Source organism: Schistocerca americana, chromosome 1 (genome assembly GCF_021461395.2).
Source record: "Schistocerca americana isolate TAMUIC-IGC-003095 chromosome 1, iqSchAmer2.1, whole genome shotgun sequence".
Taxonomy (NCBI): domain Eukaryota; kingdom Metazoa; phylum Arthropoda; class Insecta; order Orthoptera; family Acrididae; genus Schistocerca; species Schistocerca americana.
The window spans coordinates 1207570883-1207597008 of record NC_060119.1 but is presented as its reverse complement, the minus strand read 5'-3'; the positions used below and the strand labels follow the sequence as shown (position 1 = coordinate 1207597008).

Genomic DNA, 26126 nt, shown 5'->3' with positions numbered 1-26126 from the left:
ATAACCAGTTATTCGCAAACGCCTATCCAACTAAAAGTAAACACAAGGGTATGTGTAAAGAGAGAACGCCAGACGCAGTCATTGGGATGCGGTAATAACCGAAACGCTCTAAAACTGTTTGAGCGTCAGCTCGCTGACTTGTCAGCACGCGCCGTGTGAGAGCTACCGCTGTCTGCCGTGTGAGCGAGCGACTGGGCTAGCGGTGTGCTGTGGCGTTGTTAGGTTGGCTGCAGTGCGCGACTGCTGGCCCAGCCTTGTTCGTCCTCACTCGGCTACATCGCTCGCGGAGCAGTGCCTGTATTGACTGGTGGCGAAAACCGAGCAATAACCTCTTCATACACGTCGCAACTCATCTCTGGTGTCGTTATACATGCGTGTGAAGTGTGTGTGTGCAGTGCTTTTATCGAGTAAACGGCTCTTTGCGATGTAAAGACTTACTTGTGCTGGCCGGCGGATGGATACGCGGCCATTTTAGTAGGCGATGCGGCAACCGTGTATATTCCGCCATTCGAAACAATCAAAGTGTTTTTCTCCAGGTGCAACTCCTGGAATTTTGGTGTATACCCTGTGGCGTGTAATATATTAGTGCTATGTGATAGATTCGAATTAATGTCAAAGTTTCGAAGATTGCAGTGAAGTGGTTATTTAGTTCGCAAGTGGTACACAGAATGAGGTAGAGCTATGGAAAACGACGTGAAGCAGCGGAATCAAAGGAATCGTCGTCGTGAACGGGCGCAGCGCATGCAGGCTCAGAGAGAAAATAAAGCTAAAGATGGGGATAGTGCGGAAGACGAATCTCCGGCTAGAGAAAAGCCGCAGAGACCTCCCAATAGAAGGAAAAAATCGAAAGAGCCGCAGTTCGAAGAGGATATCATTGATGGATTTGCCATCCTAGCATTCCGTACATACGAGGAACTCGAGGTAAGCGTCAATATTATTCTTTTCTGTATTTTGTTGTCATCCGTCTGACAGGAAAAGTTTAGTGCCTAAATAAATTTTTAGCCCCCGATGTCACCGCTCCGTGACGTTAGCGTCGTCAGACGACATGCAGCTTAATTCACATACTGAACGACATAAATTTATGATCGTGTTGCAAAAATAATCATCTGAAACGGAAATTTCTTTGCTGTTTACGCAAAAGAATTTGCGCGGTATAACACGGGCAGAAACTAAAAGCTTTCGTGTTTTTTCTCATCGCTCAGACTGACAGTCAGCTGTAGGGAAGACACGCTATGCAACAGTTTCGTTATTAGTTTTGTAACTTTTGCGGCAGTGTAATTACAAATATTTTTAAATGCAGTTTTATTTTAGCAACAAGGATGCGTGGCTTTGTGACTATCTAGGTTTCAAATAATTTTTTGTTGATCGTATGTATGTGATGAGATTACACAGGTAAAAATAATTTAGGACGAATCGGAAGGAACCTGTTTTTTAACAATCATAGTGTTTATGGTAGTTTCTTGCTACCTTTCCTTTATACTTCAAAGAATTACTCCTTGTATTATACTGTCTTTGATTACATTACCATGTAGACATTCTGTTTGTAAATACAGAATGACTACTCAAACGTGCTGTTTGTATCTGAATTTTGCAGTATTTTGTTTGGAGTAAATACCGCATATTTTATAGTTTTCTTCGTTAAACATGGAAGCGAATGCATATAAACTCAAGACACGGAAATTTATTCGCAATACCTTTTTAACATTAAAAACATAAATCTTTCTGTAGTGTTAAAAATATACATCTTTCTATTGTGTTATAGGCTACTTTGTGTCAGATTTCCCTTTTCTTAAATTTTGGTATATCTATTCTACTTCACCGCAAATGATAAGTAATATTTACTCGCTCTTATTAGGGAATCAGAGATTGTTGTAATTCTCTATTCCTTGTGGTGTTTTACTATAAGTTTACAGATAGGATATTCGGTCAATATATTACTGTTAATTCACTGTAAGAAATGTTAGAAAGAGGGTTTGCGCATGCTCCATACGCATGCGATTATTCTTGTGTATAAGCATTTTGCAGATTGTCACTGGAACAGCTGTGGCGCTGTAATACACTCTTAACAAGTTGTATCATTCAGGAAACTAAATATTTTCATAACGATAAAAAATTTTCTGCGTGCGATGATAGAGAGAAGACTAAGTGGAAACACGGATTCCATAGCGAAAACTTTAGAATTTTGAAGAGAGGTACTTCTTTTCATTATAATAGTTTCACTGTATTGAAAAACTGCTAATTACTCTCAGCTTGAATTTTTAGTACGGTGATTTTGAGATGTTTGATAAGTCCGTTGAAATAAGAAAAAGAATTATTGTACTTTGTAGAAAATTGGACGCGTGATACTTCAAATGTTACTTCAAGACAATTTCCAGAATTTATTAGGCAAAATGGTTTTGTATGTGAAAATGTTTTTATGCTGTACACATTAAATTTCAGTTTTAATTGTAAACTTTTGGCACACATCTATTTTAAATGCTTCGGTTATAGATAATGGGTTAATTTTGGTCTTCGTTTCTTAATCTGCGTTTTACTCACGGTATATTTGAGTTCTTAGTATAATAATATTTCTGTTGGTTATTGAAATTTTGCCATCAGTACATTCATATTACAGATTATGAACTCAGTAATTTTTGTTTGTGGAACCAAACATGTACTGCTTTCAATATTTGCTAGATCTCTTCTTCCACATACGCGTAGATGTTAATGTTATTACTAGAGTATTGTGCTAATTTTTTGTGGTGACAGAACATGTATCACACTTTCAGTAATACATAGTTCTTGTCTGAACTATTGTCGGAAGAAAATTACTCTTGGAAATTGGGCATGATTGGAGTGATAAAGACATTATGTACTAACCTGTGAAACATACATTCAGATCTGAGGACAGTGCAAAAAAGAAACCGCAGATTCGTTTAGGCCTAATAAAGTACTGCAGTCGGTTCCTGGAACTCATTCGATGCTTTTGCAATAAGTAACTTAGTTCCACAAGTACGTGTAAGCGATGACTGTTGTGTGAAACGGCAAATGACCTGTGGGGGATCGGCTTTATGAACAATGAAAATGAGATGCAAATCACGCGCATGATTATCGTTTATTTGCATTTTACTGGAGCAGCGGCAAAGAAATCGAATGACAGTGCATATTTAGTTACACCTTGACAATATCTGCATCATGAGTCGCAATTTCTAGGGATCTTCAGAAGTACTGCTGGAAGAAACAGAGCCCCCACACACATTTTTGGTTCTTACCTGCAGATGTATTGCTGCATTTGTGCTGTCGGAGTACACCTCCAATTTCATTGGTCCCTAGCAACTAAATGAAATTACTTCAGACAAAGGCTGTCGAATTTTATTTTGTCCTTGGTTGCTTCTAAATTTATCGACAGCCGGAATGTTGTGTTACGTTTCATGTAGGTATTGTAAACAGTGTGATATTTTGAGGGGGTGTGCCATTTTGCTACGAAGATAATTATGTGCCGCTGTTTTCACTTTTAAGCTGTTATTTACTAGCGTCGTAAAAATATTTTCCTAGTGTCCGTGGCGCGCGTAGATCAGTAAAATAATCATTTAAGCCAGAAATGAGACATAAGTATTATTTAATTGCCTAACCATGTTCTGGAATAAGGACTGTTATCACCTTAATAAATTCAGTACTATGCGCCAGCCAGTGTTTTCGGTTTATCTGATTATGGTAATGGTTCTGGCGACGTGGCGTCAGGTATGTCATGTGAAATTTTTAGTGGTCGAACATGTCATTTTTGGGACAGTAATTCTCCCGTTATCCTTTTACTTCGTGTAAACCCGCTTCATCGTTGTACACATCATGAAGACGAAAACGGTAATTACATTTTATTCAAGCCGTTGTAAGAACAGCAGTAATCATTGCAATAAAAAATGAACTGAACGAGCTGTTCATTTGTTACACACTTATGGGAACGGTGTAAGTGATTCAAGATATTGCAGTTCCACGCTCCTTGCCCGTAATTCCTCCTTTCTTCATTTCAGCAAAATTGTTTTTATTATGAATAATCGTTACTGGAATGCAATTCACATTTTTCTTGAGTAATGAGGCAGTTAATCATCGTGACACGGTAGTGCAATATTCTGTGTGATCTTCTGTCAGCTCTGTTAGTTGTAATGTGAGCCAAACACTGCAGATCGAAAATATTGCTCGCTTGTGTTACGCAATGCAGTGTCATGGCAAAATTTAGTACCTTATTTCAAAAGGTAACACTGCCACATCCGTATTTATAGAGTATTATGCTAATTCTTACCGTATGATGGTTACTGAGGTCTTGGTTGACTCCTTCATATTTTTATACGTTTGTTCTATGGAATCAGGTGGACTCATAAAGCCGACAGGTCTTCATAGCGTAACAAACTTTTTAGATGAACCCTCTATGGAGGCACTATTATTATAGGGTATATAACAGCTTCGAGTGGAAAGGATAAAAAATTGCGAGAAATTTCTGCAAAAATAAAAGAAGAGATGATAAAGCAGGGACTTTTTCAGGCAGTGCTTGTAAGTATGGTGTTATTGCTTGCATCATTCAGTTCAGTTGGAAGTTGCTTTGAATGGATCCTGTGGATAATGTACACTGTTTGTATGGTAATTAATTAATTTTGTTCTTTATCTTTACTAAGTGAACGTTATTAGCTTTTCGGCCTAACAGGTCCCTGTTATTGGCTGGACATGTGCAACTGGACCGTCTCCTCCCCTCTCCCCTGAAATTTTGGTTGTGTTGACAACACTGATCCTCAACATAGCCCAAGAGCTATTCGCGGTTGAAAGGTGAAAATCTGTTTTCGAGTTCGCATAGCTAACAAATATGATTGCCAGATAAGAGTTGTAGTAGCAGATTGACCTGCAGCGTAGGCAAATGTTTACGTTCGCGCCATATTTAAACCCATTTTGTGTTCAACCCAGTATTTATTGTAAAAACTACAAAGTAAATTTAGAAAATGTATATTACACAATTGACAAATATCCGACTAGTATTTAGATGCATTTTATGCACATATACTGTACATAAACTATGTGATTTTTATCTCCAGTTATTCGTGTTAATAAAGAGTATTGAAGTAGAACATACAGGGATTTCGTAGACTCCTGTGCTGGTAAAGCAGTGGTTCTATTCCTTTGTCATCCACATCTTCTTGCTCCACAAGAATGAGATGACTGCCTTTGCCAGCAATGTGGCTGAAGTTTCCGTTAATACATACATGATCCTTCCACGAATCAACGGCTGATAATTGATTTCATCAGAAACCTGATCGATTCTCTGTGGAAATAGTGCCACGAGAAGAATATAAGTTGCCAGTTAATCCTCCTCTGATAAAGGGGCAGTGTAAGAGGAGTGTAATCTGTAAAGTAGTTGCGAGAGTGTATTGAGTTGTTCGTCTGTGCTGTTCGTGGAACTGCGAGAGCTGTATTAATGACCTTAGGGTGAGTACAGAGGTTTTGTTTCTGCAAACACTTCAGTACGCCGAGAGGCGTTTCTCTTGAGCGCTTGCGCGAACGCGAGAATGTGTTTGGATACGAACGCGAGCGTGGAAAGAATCCTCCAGCGGGCGTTTTGGAGTTGAGCCACGGGCGTCCGGGAAGTCAACAACCGCGGTGATTCATTTATGTGGCCGCTAGCTGCGCTGAATCCTCGGTTTAAATCTGGACGTGTAAGCGGGCGAGCGATACCATCTGGTGGGCCGAGTTGGCCGGCCGTTCCTCTGGGGAAGGGGGGGAGAGAATAAGGAAGGGTTGCAGGGGAGGCTGTGAATGGTCCTCGAGGGATGACGAGTCAGCTGACAGCCTCACTTCCTGCTCTTCCGCGGGGAGCCCGGCCGCTGTGTCTGAACTGGAGACCGGCTGTTCTTCAGCCACGACTTTCTGACGACCTCAACAAGTCGTACTTAGTCTTCTGCCAGGAAGTACTTCAGTTGTTATAGACCAAGTTGCAGTCTGGCATCCGTGTTCCCCGTTTTTAATTTCCTATTTCCGTTTCATTTAGTTGTTGGGGGAGGGAGAATAGTTTAAATAATCTCTTTCTAAAAAAAAAAAATACAGTAGTTCCTGTATCGTACCAACAAAAATTGTTAATACGATTCAAAACAAGGATATTAGACAAAAATTCAGATGCAAGTCAGTAAATTTGAGATTCAAAAGCTCAGTGAGCGTATAGTTCCCAAAGACACAGCATTTAAAACAATCGCTAAAAATTGCCGACAGAAATTGCTCATAAATCAAAACAAAATCAGAAAAATCAGCTCATTCAAATAATTAGGTGAGTGGTTAAGCATAAACAACAATGAGGACAGTTCAGTGATAAAAGCAAAAGCAAATAATATAAACATTGCATTCCAGAACACCAGAAATATATACAAGACGGCGGCTTTATCGTGGGACGACTAGATTAAACATTATAGTACAGTAGTGATACCTGAAATACTGTGTGGAGCCGAAACATTAAAACTACGCGGAAAGGTGGCATAAACAGAAACATGAAAATAGAAAGAAGACTGCTCAGAGGCATACTTGGCTCAACGACAACAGAAACAGAATACAGCATGCCACAACCTAACAAAGAAATGTGTGAACCTGAGGAGAATGTAGCATACACAGTGCGTAAAAGAAGAACGTCGTTATTCAAAAAAAAATCAGTGTTTTTCAGGCAAGAATAAGAAAGAAAAAAGGAAAAACTCCGGAAACAAATATCAGAACATATGGAAGGTATGTGGGCGAAGAGGAGAAATAAGAACTGAATTATTGCTTTTAGGTGTTCTGTAAAAGGGCTAGTCTAATAAGTAGGCCTAAATAAAAGTTGCCAGGAAAAAAGTTAATCCCACTGTGAACATTAAATCTTCTTTTCCACTAAATGTTGGGTCAAATCTTCAACTACGACAGTCAGGAAATTTTATCATACTTGCCGACTTATTTCGAGAAACGATATTATTATGTAAGCTGTATGTTAATCTAAAATTTCGTGAGATACTTGCCCCCAGAAATGCGTTGCAAATATTTTTTACCGATGGTCTACTTAAACTTGTTTTTAAATGCTAAGAATCCACTAGACATGTAAGAGGTCATCGAAGTGTGCAAATATCAGTTTACGTACAGAATGATTAAAATCTTATCGGGCCCGATGCCAATTAAAAAGGCGGCCTGATTCAATGGATGGATACGAAACCGCAATTACGTAATTAAGAAATAAAATAAAAGGACGCATTAGAAAATGTTGTTAACCCAATAGCTGCTCTCTAGATACTTTGTAAAAGCAGACAGCTTGTTTACAAACAAGAAGGAAGACGGCCCTATCAAGTCACCTATGTAGCGGTATTTGAAAAGTGCAGTATTGTATGGCTTAAATTACTGATAAGCATCTAATATCGAACAGATTCCAGCTAGAAATTAGGTCAGTGCCTATTTTCATTAGATCAGCGCCTTTTTTCAACGTAGCATGCATTCTGGACGAGTTGCTTTTATTCAAACATAGTTTTGCAAAATATCTGCACGCTGATAACGACATGTAAGCACTCGAGTGCGCTGTGTTTAGACATTATACAGTTAAGTGCTCATAAATTACTAAGTATCTGCGAGCATTTTACGTTGTATCGCCATCAGTCTTAATACACGTATTTTCATGTATTTCCTCTTTGTTTACATCGGTATAGGCTGTTTGAAAGGACATGTGAATGTGTGTACGCTTACAGGTTCAGTGTTACATATTGTTAAGGATGTGCCAAGGTAATAATAGAATGATTTGCACTATTTAATTTAAAGAAATAGAGGTAAACTTCTACAAAATCAGAAACTGACAAAACATGGGTTAAGCCTTACGCGTGTAGGCTAATGTCGCCGTGGAAGAAAATTGTGTGCTTTTTGGAAATCAGCTTTGTAAATGCGAATTGTGTTTCACAAAGACTGTAGCCTGTACATATTGCTCGTCTCCCCAATATCAAGCGATAATTCTCACTCGCCCGTCCACTGTCAGTGTAAGAGAATGCAATAAAAAACTTATTTTTTGAAACATTCCAGACATCAGTAATGATAGGGAGACGTTGTGTAATTTTAGTGGCATGTAACTTGGGCATTAGCTTGCAAGGAAAACTCTTGACGGGGGAAATATTTTTGAAATGCTGTATGTTTGAAAGCGTGATACAATTTGTGTATTCTTCCAAGAGAGAGTTAAGTTAATAGATAAATAGCATGCTTTACATTGTACTGAAAATCAAATGCTACTAATATCTGCTGCTTCTGTAAGACAGAAATAGAATCTGTGGATTCTACTGTCACGGGTTTCAGTCTTTAAATTATTCCATAATGCATCCTTTTCCTAGACACCGGCTACTGCGTATATGTTATAGGTTTCATGACAAGAGTACAGAAGTAGTTCTTGGTATTTGGAAACTTGGCAAAGAACACAAATACAGCCACTAAGACTGCTGGCGGAGAAGCAAAAGGATTTTACAACTGTCAGCCGAAGTTATCTCGGCAGCGTGCGCGGAAGTGAGTCATAACTGTTTTTACTCGCAAATCACGGCGGAATGAAGTGTTATTGGAGCCGTAATATTTCTTGTGACACCGCCGTTCATTTGTTTGACCATCTTGATTATCACCGAGTCAAGAAAAAGGAAGCGTAGATAAATATCGCGCATATTTCACTGTTCTGTGCGGCATGCGGTGGAGCCTTGGGTACTCGCAGTCTCACAAAATCAGTAGTTTCGATTTCATTTTCGTTCGGCGCTCGTTTATTTAATTCCAGTGGCGTGCTGATCAATAGCCAGAGCGAGAGAGTGGTTGAGTGAGGAGCGCCCGCGAGCCTTCACAGAATTCCACTGAGCGTGAAAGCGTGTCTGATCGCTGGACGTGTTAGTGAAACAACCAAGGCGGCGCTCAATGAGTGGTCGCAGTAAGCTTGCATTCTATGCCTTTGTGCGCTTTGTAATCCCCGTAGCAGCCCGGCCGTTACGAGGTGTATTCCCGTCGCGTTTTTAGGCCTAAGCTACAGCTTGCGCTGGTTGGCGGCTTAAAAACTAAATTATTCAGTGACTGGGACTGTGTTGGTTGTACAATTACGGTGCTCCCCATTGAATTTTTTTTTCCTGTGCTCATTAATGAAATTTATTATGAGACAAAATATTCTGTATAAGTGTTTGAGAACAAATAATTTGTTTACCTAAAACTTAACTGGTACAAACATAATTACCAATGATATTATATATATTGTCAATTAAGCATTTGAAGCTATGTGTAATATACATCTGTATGGTCAAAAAGTTCTTTCCGCTTTATGGGTATTCTCCAGCACCTCTTAAATAATATTGACAGTATGCTTCTGATGCCAAAATAAACAAAATTCCAATATAAGGAAGAAAGCATTGACGCCATACATACCAGTTAAACTTGTGTAAAGCATTTGTTAATTTTCTTCGTTTTTCCACAGCAGGTATTTTTATGATCTGATATCAACCCTGTGGCCGTAACATTGTACGTCAGTGCCACATGTGACTATACTAAAAACATACTTTTCCTAAATCAGATCTTACTGTGTTTTTTGCTCATGCAGCAATTTTCTTTAATCAAGTTACTGGTAAATTATGTAAATGGCTTCGGTGTAATACTTCGCCTTTAATGAGTTACACGTGCATAATCTCTCTTACATACAAATTAAAGTACGGGTGGAATCTGATTTCGTCATTCTATCCCTAACAATAACTTTACCTTAAATGTTCATTAATAGCGATCGACATAATGATGAATTAAATTTTATGTTACCATCACTACTACTACTATTCTAGATGACTTTCTTTCTTTATTTATTTAAATATTTCGTTACTGAATGAACTTAATCTCAATTATTTGGGGCCTATTATTTTTCAGAATGTAACACCAGATCTAAAATGTTGACACAGCTTTATTACATACAGAAAATGCTGACTGGAAGATTTTTTTGTACTGTGTTGAATACTAGAATTGACTCGACATTTAGTTGTATGCTCTCCTGACAGAAATATTTTCAGTCGTCAATTTCAGTAGGGTTTTGAACTTTCTGGTTCGTAAATAGTAATCACTTACGGCGACAGGAGCATGTTCCCAATTTTTTTTTTTTTAATAAATCCGCGAAGTATGGTTGTTGCGGTATATATAGTTAAAACTGCTGGTAAAACCATAATAAAATCTTGCTGAAGGTTTAGAAACTCAGTTCTGTAACACGGTCACATTCAAATGTTTTGTGAACCATCTGGTCTTAATGTTTTGGTGGGTGCATACGTTTTTATTTACTGTGAACGACTTCTATCTACGTTATGTAATGTACTTAAGCAGTACACATCTTTAGCCTAAGGATTGGAAAGCAGTGAAATTCGCCATGTTTGAGTTAGATGTGTGAGGGTCTGATTCACAATACTTACTTATCGGCTTTTGTCATTGTTGTTATGTCATATCCTTCTTGTGGAAAAAAGGTGATTTTGGGAGTCTTTCATTTATATATTTGGGGCCACAGTTTACATGCGCAGTTACTAAAATTCATACACTATATTCCGAATCTAAACTCGTATTGTTCCGTCATTCGAAATATAAAACTTGGGAAACAAAGTATGGCTCTAAATACGGCCAGTTCGGAACAACCAGCTGATGCACACATGGGAAAATATTCTCTATAGTCAGGAGTCTCAGAGCTTCGTTGAAACGTATTCAAGTTGCAGTTTGCAGTTTACATGTATGTTTTAGGTGGAACAAGGCGCACAAGGGATGTCTCAGTCCTGTGATTGTCAGCGTGATAGAATGAGCTAGAAACGGGGGTTGCGTCAGCGTGATAGAATGAGCTAGTCACCTGCCGGCGAAGGCTCCCCATTTGGAACGACAGGTTTCCTTATTTTATGAAAACCTGGCGCGGTGCTGGGTTGCCTTGTACACATTTGTTCAGTGTAAGAGTGTCCACTGTACATCATAGCAGGGGTCACGTTGGCCTCGTATACTGGTAACGCCTTAGCTGCTACGGGCATTCTATGCAGAGGTGGCCAACAGTCGTAGGTTCGAATTCTCCCACCAAAGGCTTTTCACCGAAAATTATCTATGCCCTGGAAGCCATCATACGCGGCATGTGACGAATGGTACACAGTAAAACAGACTATATAATATCAGAAAACAAACTTCACCCTTACGTTGCTTCTGCTGGATGTTGTTGCTAGAATCTTTTCCACCGTAATATTTATTGTTTTTACCACTCATTTTGGCACTTGCCAGTCTTGAGACAGCAAAGGTAAGATTTTCTCTAGTTTACAAAAGAAGTAAAACTATGATTCCACTGCAGTTTATATTTACCGCCAGTAAACCTGTTGTCACACTTTTACTTCTTTGCTAGCGGTGTCCTACCGCTAACCATTCAATAAGTAGCATCAAGTCTACTGCTAAAACAGCTGAATGAAAAAATATTCACTATCAGTTTTTATCAGACATCAGGTACCCTCTCCAACAACCGAGAAGCATAAAAATATTAATTTCAGCCTTAAAATGTTATGGAATCTGCCAATCCAAGTCTTTTTTTTTTTTTTAATTTTATTTTAATGCCGTCCTAGAACAGCGAAGGACTAGATCGAAGATATATATTATTAAAATTAGAGATAAATTTCGCTTTATCCAAGATACTGTTTGTTTTGGCTCTAACTAAACATATTTCAGAACCTTGCACGCTGTCTTCAGTGGGTTTTTGTTAATTATTCTGTCTCACGTGGCCGTAATAGTCATTTTGTTCTGGTTCTTTATATTCCACAGCTTCCCATGCTTCCGATTCTTCTAGGTTTCCTAAAACAATTAGTTCCTGGGCTATAGCAGTTTTTGTTGCTTTCCCGTTGTTCTACAGAATACATCTGATGATGTGTGATGCGAATCAGTGGAAATAAAAATTTGAAAATTGTTCAATACGTAGATTGCCAAGTGTGACATACTGTAAATAAATAAATAAAGTCTTGTCCGGCCATAAGCGTTCCATGGGCTTTTTCGTGTTTCTGAAGTTTGTCAGTCACTTCCATTGTGAAGATAAGTTCGTCGTAGTTGCTAGTTTATCACCACCCTGTCTTTTACGGTTATTACATTCTTAAATTCAGCAATGACTGCCCATGGCACATTTAGAATACTGGCATTATTATATATGCAGGCAGCCACAAGGTTATCTGGTGTAAACTGCCGTATTAAAGTTACTAGAGTGAAACGCCAATTGCAGCAAAAACAAAACAAACAAACAAAAAAATACCACAGGATACAGATTTAGTACTTGAAAGCTGTTGTGTACATGAGTCGAGCTCGGCTTTCATTAGCTAACACGAAACAATGAGACTACTAATCGCGTAAAAGTGGTTCTCTTTTTTTCAGTGCGAATTCAGCCATCTGAAGGGTATCTACGTTGATACCATTGTAAACGAGACGGTGAGCATGATAAGATAGTAGATAACGAAGTACATTTCGTGATGTTTAGAAATTCCTGTCTCTGCTTTAAGGACAAGAGGACTGAGAAATAGTGCTACTGGTGAATTACGAAGGCTGCCATTGTTTTCTGGCAGTAGTGTCATTGCGATTAAATGGAAGAGATGTTGACATTCTATATCGGCGCAGTGACGGGGAGTGGCGCAATACTAATGAGAGATTGAAAAAGAGGATGTCATCGAATATAAAGAGCTGATTAATTATGGGCGCCTCAGATTACAGCTCAGGGTATGGAATTTGAAACCTCTGCGGGGCAAGGGGGTAAAAAAAAAAAGAGAACGAAGTGGTTGGGACTGGATAACAGGGGCGCAAGGGCGCATCCGATGGAGGGAAGGCAAACAGAGAAAAAAATTATACGCCTCCTTGTGGTTACAGACTGCCCTACGTTTATTCATTGGACACGAACTACTGAAAGTGTCTGACCGAGTGAGTCGGTGCAGTGGTTAGCACACTGGACTCGCATGTCGGAGGAAGACGGTCTAAACCTGCGCCCGGCCATCCTGATTTAGGTTTTCTGTGAGTTCCCTAAATCGCATCAGGCAAATGCTGGGATGGTTCACTTATAAAGGACACGTCCGATTTCCTTCCCTAATCCGATGGGATCGATGACCTCGCTGTTTGGTCCCCTCCGCCAAATCAGCCAATCAACAGGCGGCGATCAGCAGCTATCTGTACCAAGTGTAGAAGCTGTCGCGTCAATTAAATTAAGCCTCACGGCTTTCCGTTCTACGGGAACACTTAGGCTAGGATCCAGTACATAGTTACAGTAATCTTTTTGGGGGAAAAAAACACAACAGATCTGCTCATGGGCGCTACGGACTAAGCAGACCTACATTTATTTGCTTGTTTTTTGATAATTTTCTTACGTATGTTGTTTGCACAGTTTCTAGTTCTGAAACAAGACTTTATGCTTGTCAGATTGTAGTCGTAACAGAATTGGCACTTGAGGTGGTTATAAAAGAACGGAACTGATAACATATCATCTACAAAAAAGGGAATTAATTTGCAAATGGCGTCACAATGGATAGAAAGCTTTCCTAAACTTTCCTCTAGTCGGAATTTCTGCCACTCAAGAGAAATTTGACTGTATTAATTTGCTATAGTGGCTCTGTGACCCACCAGTTAAATTTAGGATTGCAAAAAATGGTTCAAATGGCTCTGAGCACTATGGGACTTAACTGCTGAGGTCATCAGTCTCCTAGAAATTAGCACTACTTAAACCTAACTAACCTAAGGACTTCACACACATCCATGCCCGAGGCAGGGTTCGAACCTGCGACCGTAGCGGCCGCGCGGTTCCAGACTGTGGCGCCTAGAACCGCTCGGCCACCCCGGCCGGCTAGGATTGCAAATTCAATAGTTTTACGGTTGTGTCCCAAGTTGGTTCTAAGATTTTTTCCTGTCATATTTCGCGTTTTTGATAGCCTGCAATGATTTTTATATGCGACTGATGCCATGTTGCTTCATGATTGGGGTATTACTTTAAATCGTATGCTCCTTACACCTGGATGGGTAAACTATTTGCAAAGTCGGATGAAAACTGGGGCAGGCCAGTTGGGGTGGCACTACGCCCGGTAATGCATTGTTATGTTCAGACCCAACGTACGGATCAGGACAGTTAACTTTATTAATTCGTTTCTGATGACATATGTATCTTTCAGAGCAGTACCTCGTATACCACCACTGCAGCTCGCAAACCGCGAGGCTTGCAATTTTTATCGGCTCCAGACTGGATTCTCAAACGGAATGCCACCTGTAGAACTGGTTCCGCAGACTCTGCTCGCCAGCCCACGCGAACGCGTGTTGCGAGAATATTGATACCTCCCGACGGGGCCATGCGGGTCATATTACGCACAGAGCCGTTGAAACAGTGGCGCGTGCTCGCCCGCAACTGCCAGCGGCGTCCGTTCGCCTTAAGTCATTTCGCCGCGTAATGAAGTTTGAACGACGTGGCGGCCGACACGGACGCGTAGCGAGTCTCGACGACAGACGCGGTTAGCGAGCCGGGGGAGCTCTTGCCGCAGCAGTGACCGGTCGTTCGTGCGCAACCTGTAATTGCGACTCGGCTTTGCAGTCCCCGCCGGGACTTCCGCTTCGGCGGTGGAATTTCCTTTCCAGCTGGAGACACGCGTTTGGTATAATTTTCTGTCTGACGTCACATTATATTTATTGGAAATGTTGCTGCACTGGTCGCGCCACAGCGAGGTGCACAGTAAGGGGACTGTGCCCTCAGCTCAGGCGCACCACGATGGTAACGAAGCCTGAGAGTACAACGTATACTGTTGCGACGACAGCCAGAGTCCGTCACGCCAGACGAACTCCTACACACAGATGCCACTTACTTTCCCACTACAAGAACGAACGCCGTCAGCTGGCTGAGGGAGGACATAGAAGCAATTCAGAGGCGGGCTGCTAGACTTGTTACTAGTAGGTTTGATCATCACGCGAGTGTTACGGAAATGCTTCAGGAACTCGGGTGGGAGTCTCTGGAAGAAAGGAGGCGTTCTTTTCGTGAATCGCTACTGAGGAAATTTAGAGAACCAGCATTTGTGGCTGACTGCAGTACAATTTTACTGCCGCCAACTTATATTTCGCGGAAAGACCACAAAGATAAGATAAGAGGGATTAGGGCTCGTACAGAGGCATACAGGCAGTCATTTTTCCCTCGTTTTGTTTTGGAGTGGAACAGGGAGAGAAGATGCTAGTTGTAGTACGAGGTACCCTCCACGCACCGTATGGTGGATTGCGGAGTATGTATGTAGATGTAGAAGGGCATGGTGCTGCATTACTTTTGCAAGCCACTCCCGAAAACGCTCTGGACTTGTGTGAAACGCTCTGGACTTGTGGGTCCACCTGAAAACGACTCATGAGGCGTTCCGCCAGCATGTATTGTAACGCACACGACTATCAAACTATTTAGGCACATTATTTGAGGATCCTCGTGCCCATTGGGGAGTTCCGAGTACTAGAAGGCACACTTAAAAATGATTCACGGCACACGATTGATCCTCAGAGCAAACGGTTTAAAGGGAGTCCCCCTTACATTCATTACGCGAAGACGACTCTGAAGCTACTGGTGGCGGTAGTAGGATCCCTTGATCCAATAAAGTTCTCTAGATCCTATCGTACCCCTTTCCTTTCCTTGGCGCTGGGAGGGCGGGAACGGGACGTTCAGGCCAGGCCTCGGAAGACGACCCCTACCCTCTTTGCCCCCCGACCATACCCTCAGGCCCTTACATAAAAAAAAGTGGTAAGAGCTAAGTGCCGGCCTTGCCGTTGTTAGTGTGGCAAGTGGGGACGTTTGTAGTCCATTCTGCAGCGTCAGCGCTCGTTGTCACATCTACGGCTCCAGCGACTTATCCAGGCATGATAGTAGTAAGATGGTGTTCGTTTTAACTGAAGACATTGAAATTTCTCGAGAACTACACATTGGGTCGAGAAACGTTATAATTCCAATTTGTTTGTCTCGGAGGGGGACACCCAACGATACTACAAACGACACACCACCCTTATCTGCAATAAAAAAGAAAACGGGAGTCCCTATTGAAGATTTCCAAGTTGACCCCGCCACTCACGTACCAGAAGGGGTCGGGTGGGGGTTTGAGTTTGGTATCATTGGTGCTACAGAAGAATACTGAAGATTGGATGGGTAGATCACATAACTAATGAGTAGGTATTGAATAGAATTGGGAAGGAGAGGAGTTTGTGGCACAACTTGACTAGAAGAAGGGATCGGTTGGTAGGACATATTCTGAGGCATCAAGGGATCACCCATTTAGTATTGTAGGGCAGCGTGGAAGGTAAAAAACGTAGAGGGAGACCGAGAGATGAATACACTAAGCAGATTCAGAAGGATGTAGGTTGCAGTAGATATTGGGAGATGAAGCAGCTTGCACAGGATAGAGTAGCATGGAGAGCTGCATCGAACCAGTCTCTGGACTGAAGACCACAGCAGCAGCAGCAACAACAACAACAACAACAACAACATTGGTTGTCCCTCTCCAAAATAAACAAATTGGATTTCTAATTATTTTGTTACTATGTGTAGTTTTCGAGGTATTTCAATGCCTTCAGCTAAAATGAACACTCTTTGTACTCTCCAAGCCATGATACGGCTCAAGGCGGATGGTAGTTTTGTATAAAGTTAGCAATTTTGTTGTGAAAACCTTATGGAGCTAGGAAAAAGCTGCCACTGAACCACCTGTACGCGCCCAAATCGCCCTCTTCTTCTCGTCCGTGTCCATATGCATGATACACTACTGAAGCATAAAAAAAATGCGAATGTTCAGTTTGTATAGGTGTTGGCAAGTATGCGACGCTCAGTATCTGTGTTAATTTTGTTGCGTCCAGTGTACAATAGCTGTAAATGAAAAACACGTTAATAACCTATCATACTTCCTTTCGCATCGTTTTCCGCTTTGTGTTATCTCTTGTCTGATGGTTTGACGGGCCCGCCGAACAACTTTTTTAAAATATCTGTACCGTGTACTGTGGTTGAATCAAGGCACTGGTTTGGTTTACACTGTGAACATTATTAATACGATACCTGAAAATTTTTGCTGGCTAGGAAACCTACCTGTTGAACGTACGGTATGTGCAGTGCTGTCCACTGTGTATGTCCTGTAACTGCCGAAGAGGACTGAGTGGAATTATCTAAAAGAAGGCATAAGTTGATAGGACACATGCTGAGGCATCAAGGTATTGTCATTTCGGTAATGGAGGGTGCCTGTGTGGTAAGCTTGTTGTAACAAGTGTCGATGTAGCATCAAGAAAAAATATTTTCAAACACAAAATATCTGTAGAACATATTCGTGAACTGATGTGTTGCCTCACAAGACTAAGTGGATTTACTCACTATATCTTGTGTACGACAGTCGGGATTATTGAAGTACTAATAAGCTCATTTTTAATAGCCAGGAGTGCTACAAGTGACAGGGTTAAAGTCAGTCTGGAGACTGAAGAGTTAGTAACCTCTCTCTCTCTCTCTCTCTCTCTCTCTCTCTCTCTCTCTCTCTCTCTCTCTCTCTCTCTCCCCAGCTGCGCCGCAAGGGACAAGTATAGACTGTTTCAAAGGCTAATACCTACTGCGGCGCCTTTCAAATCAGGGGCAACGGAGCGCGCAGACACGCCCTGGGAGAGTTTATCTGTAAAGAACGCAGAAATTAGTAAGTAATGTAACTGGCGGAGGAAAAACACCGCACGGCACACATCACTCTTAATGTTCCTGATGGGCAGACGTAGCATTCTTCCGCGGAAGGCCACTTCCCCGACCCGCGAGCCCTGCTCGCTCTTCAGTTAACAGACGGTCTGTGCGAGAAATAAACAATTGCCGGGAATTACCACGTTGTCTAGAGTGAGTGTCTTCGGCGTCAGCGTTCTTGGTAAATGGAGTGCCGAGGAAATCCGCTGAGTATTGGCAAATACCTGAGCACGATAAGGCGGCAGGGGCACGGACGGACTAGTACCCTTCAGCTACACGGGCAGCCGTTGCGCTGGGCGCCAGATTATGACGGCGAGATATCTCTCTGCCCGATACGAGGCTGCTGCCGTAAAAAGCACAGCAGTGCCGCCGTCGTCTGCACACACCTTCGCCGTTGTGCTGGAGGAACGTTCCAAGGAGAGCATAATTTCCTATTAGGAGCACCTTTTTTGTCCATATCTCAAGCGGAGCGCTTTTCTTCACATCATGTTCTCAAACCCTAGATAAAATTTCAGCGAAAAAGTATTTTTTCAAGCAATTACTCGATAGATAATTATGGTTGATTCGGCCACTGTACACTGCGGAATCAAAACGTTTTGATCATTAGTTATTGAATGACGCAACGAGCGACAAATACTTTTTAAATGTTTTATTTTAGTGCCGTAACTGGTTTCGGGCTACCATGCCCATCTTCAGGTTTCTAATATTTTCCGTTACATAAAAGTTTTGACTGACAGCTTGTCGTTAGCTCCCACACTGTACAAAAATGTTTGTGTATTCAGTACCACTTTATATGTTGTTGCTTCAATAAAAACGCGCCAAAGTACTTGTTTTTATTCAGATATAATGCAAAATACTTGTGTTCACTTTCACACGTTTCAGTGGATGCCGACTGTTATGTTGCGGTACATAAGGTCTTCCGTCGATGTATATGATGCTGAATTCGACACAAAGCTACTGCGGCACACTTCGTAGCATTTTAAATGTCAGTGTTGAGCATCACATATGTGCTGTAAACTTGATGCTTTGATTTACAATGCAAAGATTATCATTATAAAAGATACAAAGATGTAATTCATTTCCTATTGACCAAGAATGTAAACAGAGAAAAGATAATGTGTGGGATATGCAAAATGTTAATAAAAGAAAATTTTTTGCATTCTAAGAGTAAACTTATCATTTTAAAAAGTAAGGATATTTTTTAATGGCATTGTTAGCGGCAATTTTGAAATTATACATGTATGTACAAACTTTTATATATATAGACATTTGATGATCATGACAGTTTTTTAGTTAGTTGCAGGAAATACAAAATTAAAAAGTTCGAGGGTGCGATGAGGGAAACACATTTGTCTATGATGATAGTTTGTATACTATTTTTACAATTTTATATTGATATCTTAAACGGGCCCTTTTTTTGCCGTGCTGCGACTGACAGGGGTTCAATTTGTGTTTGGTTTCTGTGGTCAGCGTAAGGAAATTATTTAGAAATTGTTTATTGCCTTGCTCCAGTTGCTCATTGTGGTAAAGTGAGGTTGCGAACATGCATTTCTTTTTTCTCTAAGAGGTCCATTTTCTTGCCTTTTTAGTGGTGTATAAGATTTGTAGTTTGTCGTTAATGTTAGAAGCAGTGTGTCCGTATTGATTTGTGTGAGTGGTTATTGCTACGATCGTTGCCGACCGCGAACAGAATGACGCTTGGAGGCGTTGCGAGTACGTGAGTGGGTAAGGGAACTATCCAGGAGGAAAAGAGACGACTGGAGACTCATCATAGCCACAGTATAGGCAGCAAGCAGGGAAATCCACTGATACAACCAACGCTGACAAAAGGCAGATCGTTATGGCACAGTGCATGGGAACGAGCAAAGCTGGTAGGCTGTTCCTGTGCTGCTGTCTTGAGCATACATGGAAGCACGGTTAAACCAACTCGTCAAGAACGAGAGGTCGGCGGCTGGCTGGCTTGCCCGCTTTGTAAAACGGGATAGGCGGCGATCTGGCAACAGAGTACAGTGGTAAAGTTGTACGGCATGAACGCCTGGGAGATCCAGAATGGCAGCTTGAGTCGCCTGCTTGGAATGGTTTTCCCTGTGCTCCATGGATACAGGCACATTTTTATCGCGAAGTATGAGTCCTGTGTTTGGAGATAGGGCTTTTAAGTGTTGGTGATCGCAAGGTGTGTGTGTGTGTGTGTGTGTGTGTGTGTGTGTGTGTGTGTGTGTGTGTGTGTGTGTGTTTGTTTGTGAAGCTCCATGGGGCTCGCCAAGCTTACCGTCCTCATCCGGTGGACGAATCGAATCGCTATCAACAGCGTAGGCACTGTGGAGAGGTTTGGAATGTAATCCCTAGGACAACGGCCCAACGACTGGCGATCAGGAACTTTACGCCACCGGATCTCCTCCGCTTCCGGCCCAATAGTGGCAGCGAACATTTCATCCAGGCTTACCCCCGAGTCGAGAGCCACCGCATAGGTATAGCGACCTCGGCTACGGAGGCGGGTAGTCTCGTGCAGGCACAAGACATCTGGAGCACAACCTTGAGCGCACACCGTTGAATGTGGGCCTCCGCAGCGGACAACCCAAAGACGTCATTTACGACTGCAGTGGACACGGGATAATCGCGATTGGGTCGTGAATATGTGAAAACGTTTCGTTCGTTGGGATGAATCCTCAGGTAAATGTTCGGTCTGGGTAGACCGTCATCTAGGCCGACAGATGCTGGAAACGTGCACCGCGTTACACATGCAGTGCGATGGGAGACATTGACATGGGCTTCCGTGAGATCTTTGGAAGACCTTGACGTCTTCTCCGACGGCGATGACACCTTCCAGCAGGATAAGTGAATCACGTTACCATAGTTTGAGCAGTGTGAAAGTCAACTCACGCTGATGCCTTGGCAGTCAGATTCGTCTGATCGCATTTCAACCGTCTGTCGGGCGCCCCTCTAACCACTGGCTCGTAATTTACGGGAACTGCTTGACTTGTGGACAGGCAGCAGGTACTGGCAGCCTGCCAAGTACTTGTGAATCCATGCCACCCAGAATCTCAGCTGCACAGCACATGCTATTCATCAGATGGTCATAATGTTTTGGCAGTCCGCCGTAGATAGCCTATGCTGCCTGAGGAATGTACAATGATTCCGGAAAACGTCGGATACAGTCTTTAACTTCAGTTAAACTGTTATCACACGGTTGTTTTTCTTTCGTTTGCTTCTTGAGAAATTCGGTAACATGTGCAACTGGCGGCCGACTGATGCAAACCATTCGGCACACTCTCCGTAAGAGCGCAGTATACAAGATATTTCCATCTGACTTTTTCTCCGTTGCCATTGTATTTGTATAAGCCGCAGCCACTTTGTAATAAAATTGTAAATTGGCCCTTAGCCTTCAAATGCTCGTAGTTATTAATTTGGCGTGTCTGATGATTTTAAAGCAGTTGTACAAGAGTCGACAGAGTGCAGAGGAATTTATTCTGAGATTTATGTATCGTAATAACTACCAACAGATAGGTTTCGTTTGGGATATCTGACGTTAAGTGAACTTCACATTAGAAAAATGGGATTCAATGAATATGTAAATGCGACTTCATTTACAGTAAAATTACCACATAAATCTTGTGGGCGTAATATGGCTTTTGTAATCCATAAATATGTGCCTGTCATCTAACATTATAATTGTTAATACATAAATCCACGTTCAGTTCCTTGCAGTTCAATAAACAAGTCACAATCATTTAAATATTCAAGTGTAGTTTTATAATGAGAAAATAGTGCTTCAGCTTGCTTAGTTTTGTGCGAGAATGGTGCTTCGGCTTCGTTACAACTAGAAATTTTGTAATTTAAATTACGTACTGATACGTGACATGATTCTTTGATGCTAATCCGGTGTTGTTGACTAGAAATGATTAATTACTCTCGACCACATTTCTAACCAGATGCCAGGTGACAGAGCTGAAAGCGGTTAGTATTCGTCTGTGAAGTGATAGCATCCTATTGTAAGGCAAAATAAATGATGGAATGTCATTCGTTCTGTGCTTAAGCGCACAGAATTGAACGCGGTGGGGCGAACAAAAGTTTTCATGCGCTCTGTACACCCCTGGCGCAACCGTTCAGTGATTCCGAGCAGCTCTCCGCTACCTGAGAGGCCTATTCATGACCAACTGCTTCTGCCCCCCCCCCCTCCTCCCGCCCCCCGCTCGTTGTTCCCAGACCTACCAGACCAGCTTCCCGTCCCAGCACGCAAGCACAGTATTCACTTTTACTTCTTTTTCTCTACTCTCGTCTATTTGTAGTTCTCTCGTCTATTTGTAGATCCATGTTGTGGAAGGAGAGCGTTAAACAGTCGCTTAGGCGTGTAAAGAGCGTTTATGATCGCCGCTTCACTGACACTCGAAACGGGTGGGCCAGTAAGGAATAGGAAAGTGGTTAGGGCGGGGTATTTCAACGAGCACCTGTGTGAATCCGGTTACGGCCTTTCTTCCATTAAAGTCAAGAATCGTGGTCAGGGTAACTGAGTGAGTCGTTCCGTTCAATAAAAGCTATTATCTCCTCCTCTATCTCTTACATAAAAGAGAGAGTTGCATTAGTGCCCGTAGTTAATTCCCAGCCGACACCCACATCAGCGGCGTCATTGTTCGCGAAGCGTTAACCTCCTCATGTCAATTCCTACATTCTGCACAGCACCGCAACGACGCGACGAAAATATGAAGAAATAATATAATCCGAGTCATGCATAGTAGAATAACTGGTGTATATGCTAAGACCGATGTAAATCACCCGCGGTAGTTGTTTTGCCAATAAACGACTTGGCGGCGGAACGTTTTGCGGCGGCATTTGTCAGAGTTGCAAGCGGCTAGGTACAGGCAGTTTATTGCTGTAATGTTGGCAGCACCTTAGCCGACCGAGCTAGTAAAACGGCGGAGACGGTCCTTACGGGCAATAAGTGCCTCAGACAGATTATTAGGTTGTGTCTGAAGGACGGCAGATAGGTTACGGAACTGCCCGATCGACAGGACACAATGACGGCGAACATCGTAAAGAAGACTGAAGATCCATGTCCTATGACCTCACATTTCCATAATTATTCTCTCTCTCTCACTATATATTAAAACATACTAAATGTGCCAGAGTGAGTCTATAATATGTATCAGCTTCTAAGCAAGTTGCACCATTCCTTTCCGTCTAGTAAACATCTTCTGTACGTTGTATTCGTCGCGCGTCGTTCTTGCACCAGTCTAGACCACATTAATAGATTAATGCATAAATGTATCGAATTGAAAACTGCTGCTGTCGTGATCCCGTACATAAAATTACACAGGAGAACATCGTTGCAACATCTGGCTACGAGACTCCAGGAATTCAAGGCAGTTGCTGAGTGTTGGGCTATTTTGTGGATTCTGCGAGATAATCAACAGCGGCGGTGGTGGTAAGCGCTAATTGCTCGTATACCATATAAAGTGAGCTTGCATTCTCGTTAAGCATTTTGTCTCGTTTTCATTCTTGTATTATCTGATACAGCCGCTCTTATTATTAAATAACAAGTTAGTTTAGGTAAAGAACGACTGAGCAAGACCCACAGTTTGTACGCTACATGACGTCGACTACTTTGTCTTGCTGCTGCAGTGCGTATAAAGTAAGTCGTCATCTGGCGAATAGGAAATGGAAAAGATTAGTCACTCTTCCGTACTCGATTATCATCCACAAAGAAAGCCCTCTGAAAAGCAATTGAAGACATATCTCATCTGATACAATCGAAAACTGTATAATATCTCTCTCTCTCTCTCTCTCTCTCTCTCTCTCTCTCTCTCATGTAATACTTGCTTATAGGAGTTAATTGCCGTTTGCTACTACCGTTGCACAAACCATAAGAGCGTCAGCTTGTTACTGTTCAGTTGGAGCAGTTCGTAAAACTCTCATTGAATTGTCCCCCTTGATTCTCCTATCCTACGATGATTTGATATGAGAGTAACTTCACTTGCAGGATAGAAAAGATTTCGTGAGACAGGTTTCTGATGAGTCATATCGTCAGGAACCTTGAGGGAGAAGTGCGTTGGGCTGTCAATCGATGCTCGTTGTAGGCAGCTAACATTTTGCGGGTGACTGACTTGAGAAAGAAATTTAATTTGTAGTAGAGAAGTGGAACTGAACAGAGGAGCCAGTTGCGCTTCGCACTGCACTGCTTATTTATTGCGGGTTCTCCGTGCTGCAACTGTAGATAATGACGTCCACGCAGCCAAGAACCAAGATCGCGCAGAGACACGTCTCACGAGATTACTGTCTGCTATTTTTTTCGGGTCAAGGGCGGAACAGAGGTCAGTGGGCCGCGTCGTATTTGCAGCGGAACTGATTGGTACTGGCTGGAGTCGTGAAAGTAATCAGCCGGGAATGAGACCTCCGAGTTTGCGAGTGCTGGCGCTTGGAAATGCAGGCAAATACTAGCTCTTTCTGAGAGTCCGCGCTCTGCGAAAGTTAATTACACCGCAACGCTGCGAATCCGGCGCTGGATTTTTTTCCCCCCTAAATGAACAGCTTCTCGAGTAATTTTAGCACGGCATTTGATATCCGCACGTGCACGGCAACCTGAGCCACACACACACACACACGGAGGGAATCGCTGTAATATTTGTCATGCAGAGAGTACTTCATTTTTAACTGCTGTCTCGTTTCACTTTCTAGGTAGCGCCGTTGGTAAAGGCATTCACACGACGACCTGCTGTTTGTCCTACTGCGATCTTTGCGTGGATTACCAGTGCGGAAGAGCCGGGAGTATCTTTCTAGAACCCCTGTTGAAGATTAAGTGTTGGAATTCAGCCAGTGGCTTTTGGCACGACAGCCACAATATTTAGTTGCTCTTATTGGACTGCAGTGTCTACTTGGCGGCACTTACACGCTGAACTGGTCCTAACATACTGCCACGTCTCTGTTCATTTGTGTTCGTGTAATTTTAGCTTCCAGTGCGAGGACGGCGGCACTAACACCACCCAGAAACAGTGTGGGGCAGATCACGTTGTTGCCTTCCAACGGTACTACAGTTTACACTTCGTTTTTCCACTTACTCACTGTGTTCTTGATAACACAGTGTAGTATAATTCCATCTTCTCGCCAAGAAATTTCACAACAATTCGCTCGTGAAAAGACACAGCGTTTCGGATCTAGAAATCTTTCTGTATTTAATGCGAGTAAACAGTTTATCGTACTCCTATCTTGGCATTGATTACAACTACAACGTGCAGAATCTTTTTGAAGACAGTCCATACAATCGTTTATATGTCTTTTAGAGACTGCGGACAGCGCAAAATTTGTTGATTCGTACAGTTACCAAAAATCAGCTCTGGATCATATTTGACCGAAACCGATTGCACAATAAAGAATAAATTCAAAATTGTTCAGATGGCTCAGAGCACTATGGGACTTAACTTACGAGGTCATTAGTCCCCTAGAACTTAGAACTACGTAAACCTAACTAACCTAAGGACACCACACACTTACGTGTCCGAGGCAGGATTCGAACCTGCGACCGTAGCGGCCGCGCGGTTCCAGAATGTAGCGCCTAGAACCGCTCGGCCACACCGGCCGGCAAGGAATAAATTGATCAGCGACTTAAGGCGTTATTTGATGTCTGTTATAAATCCTTTCAGAGAACGAAGTTTATGTAACAGTGCTTCTTACTTGAGTGTCTGAACAAAGAATAATATGACCTTACGACACAAAAATGCGCTTTATAATATGTAAAGTACTACGAAAAATGTGCTAGTACACTAACGAATATTAAGCTTTTGCCGGCAGCTCTGTTGGGAACTGCCACTTGTCCTTTCAACAGTGAAATACTTCGTTTATATCCACGTAAGACAATGAGAGACATAGTGTGACGTACTCCATCAGAGGAAATAATGCTTCTCTGGTTGTAGTTCTGTTATCCATTTTTTCTACATTTTCTTTATCTGGCACACGGTAAATGGTGCTGCCATCCGTGGATTACCTAGATGTTTAATTTTCATGATTGAATTCAGTGGTGCAAATTCTTTTAAGAATTTCTGTGGAGTAAACTGGAGAAATAATGATGAAAGTTCGCAGAATGAAGATCTACATCTATATACAAACTCAGCAAAAATCGTATGGTGCGTGGCAGAAGGTAGATTGTATCACTGTTATCCTTCCTTTCCACTTGCAAATAGTGCGAGGGAAAACCGAGTGTCTATTCGCCTTATCTTCGTGGTCCTTAAGCGAATGTCTGCAGTCAGCTTAAAATACCGGTTCTCTAAATTTTATCAGCAGTGTTTCGCGAAGAGAACTTAGTCCTCCCTTCAGGGATTCCCCCTTAATTTCATGAAGCTTCTCCGTAATACTCGGGTGGAGATCGAAGCTACCGGGAGCAAATAAAGCAGCCCGCCTCTCAATTGCTACGATGTCTTCTTTTAATCGGAACCGTTGGAAGTCACACAAACTCGAGCAGCAC

General features: G+C 42.1%; 1 protein-coding gene across 4 annotated transcripts in view; it reads left to right on the top strand.

Annotated features, from left to right (window-relative positions):
- Positions 1-257: 257 nt before the first annotated feature.
- Positions 258-26126, top strand: part of LOC124619808 (fibrosin-1-like protein) — a 733239-nt gene continuing 707370 nt past the window's right edge. For all 4 annotated transcript variants that reach the window (XM_047146413.1, XM_047146430.1, XM_047146422.1 and 1 more), the window contains exon 1: positions 258-921. In XM_047146413.1, coding sequence (XP_047002369.1) covers positions 682-921 — 240 coding nt within the window. In that variant the 5' untranslated portion in view covers positions 258-681. The remainder of the gene's footprint in view (positions 922-26126) is intronic.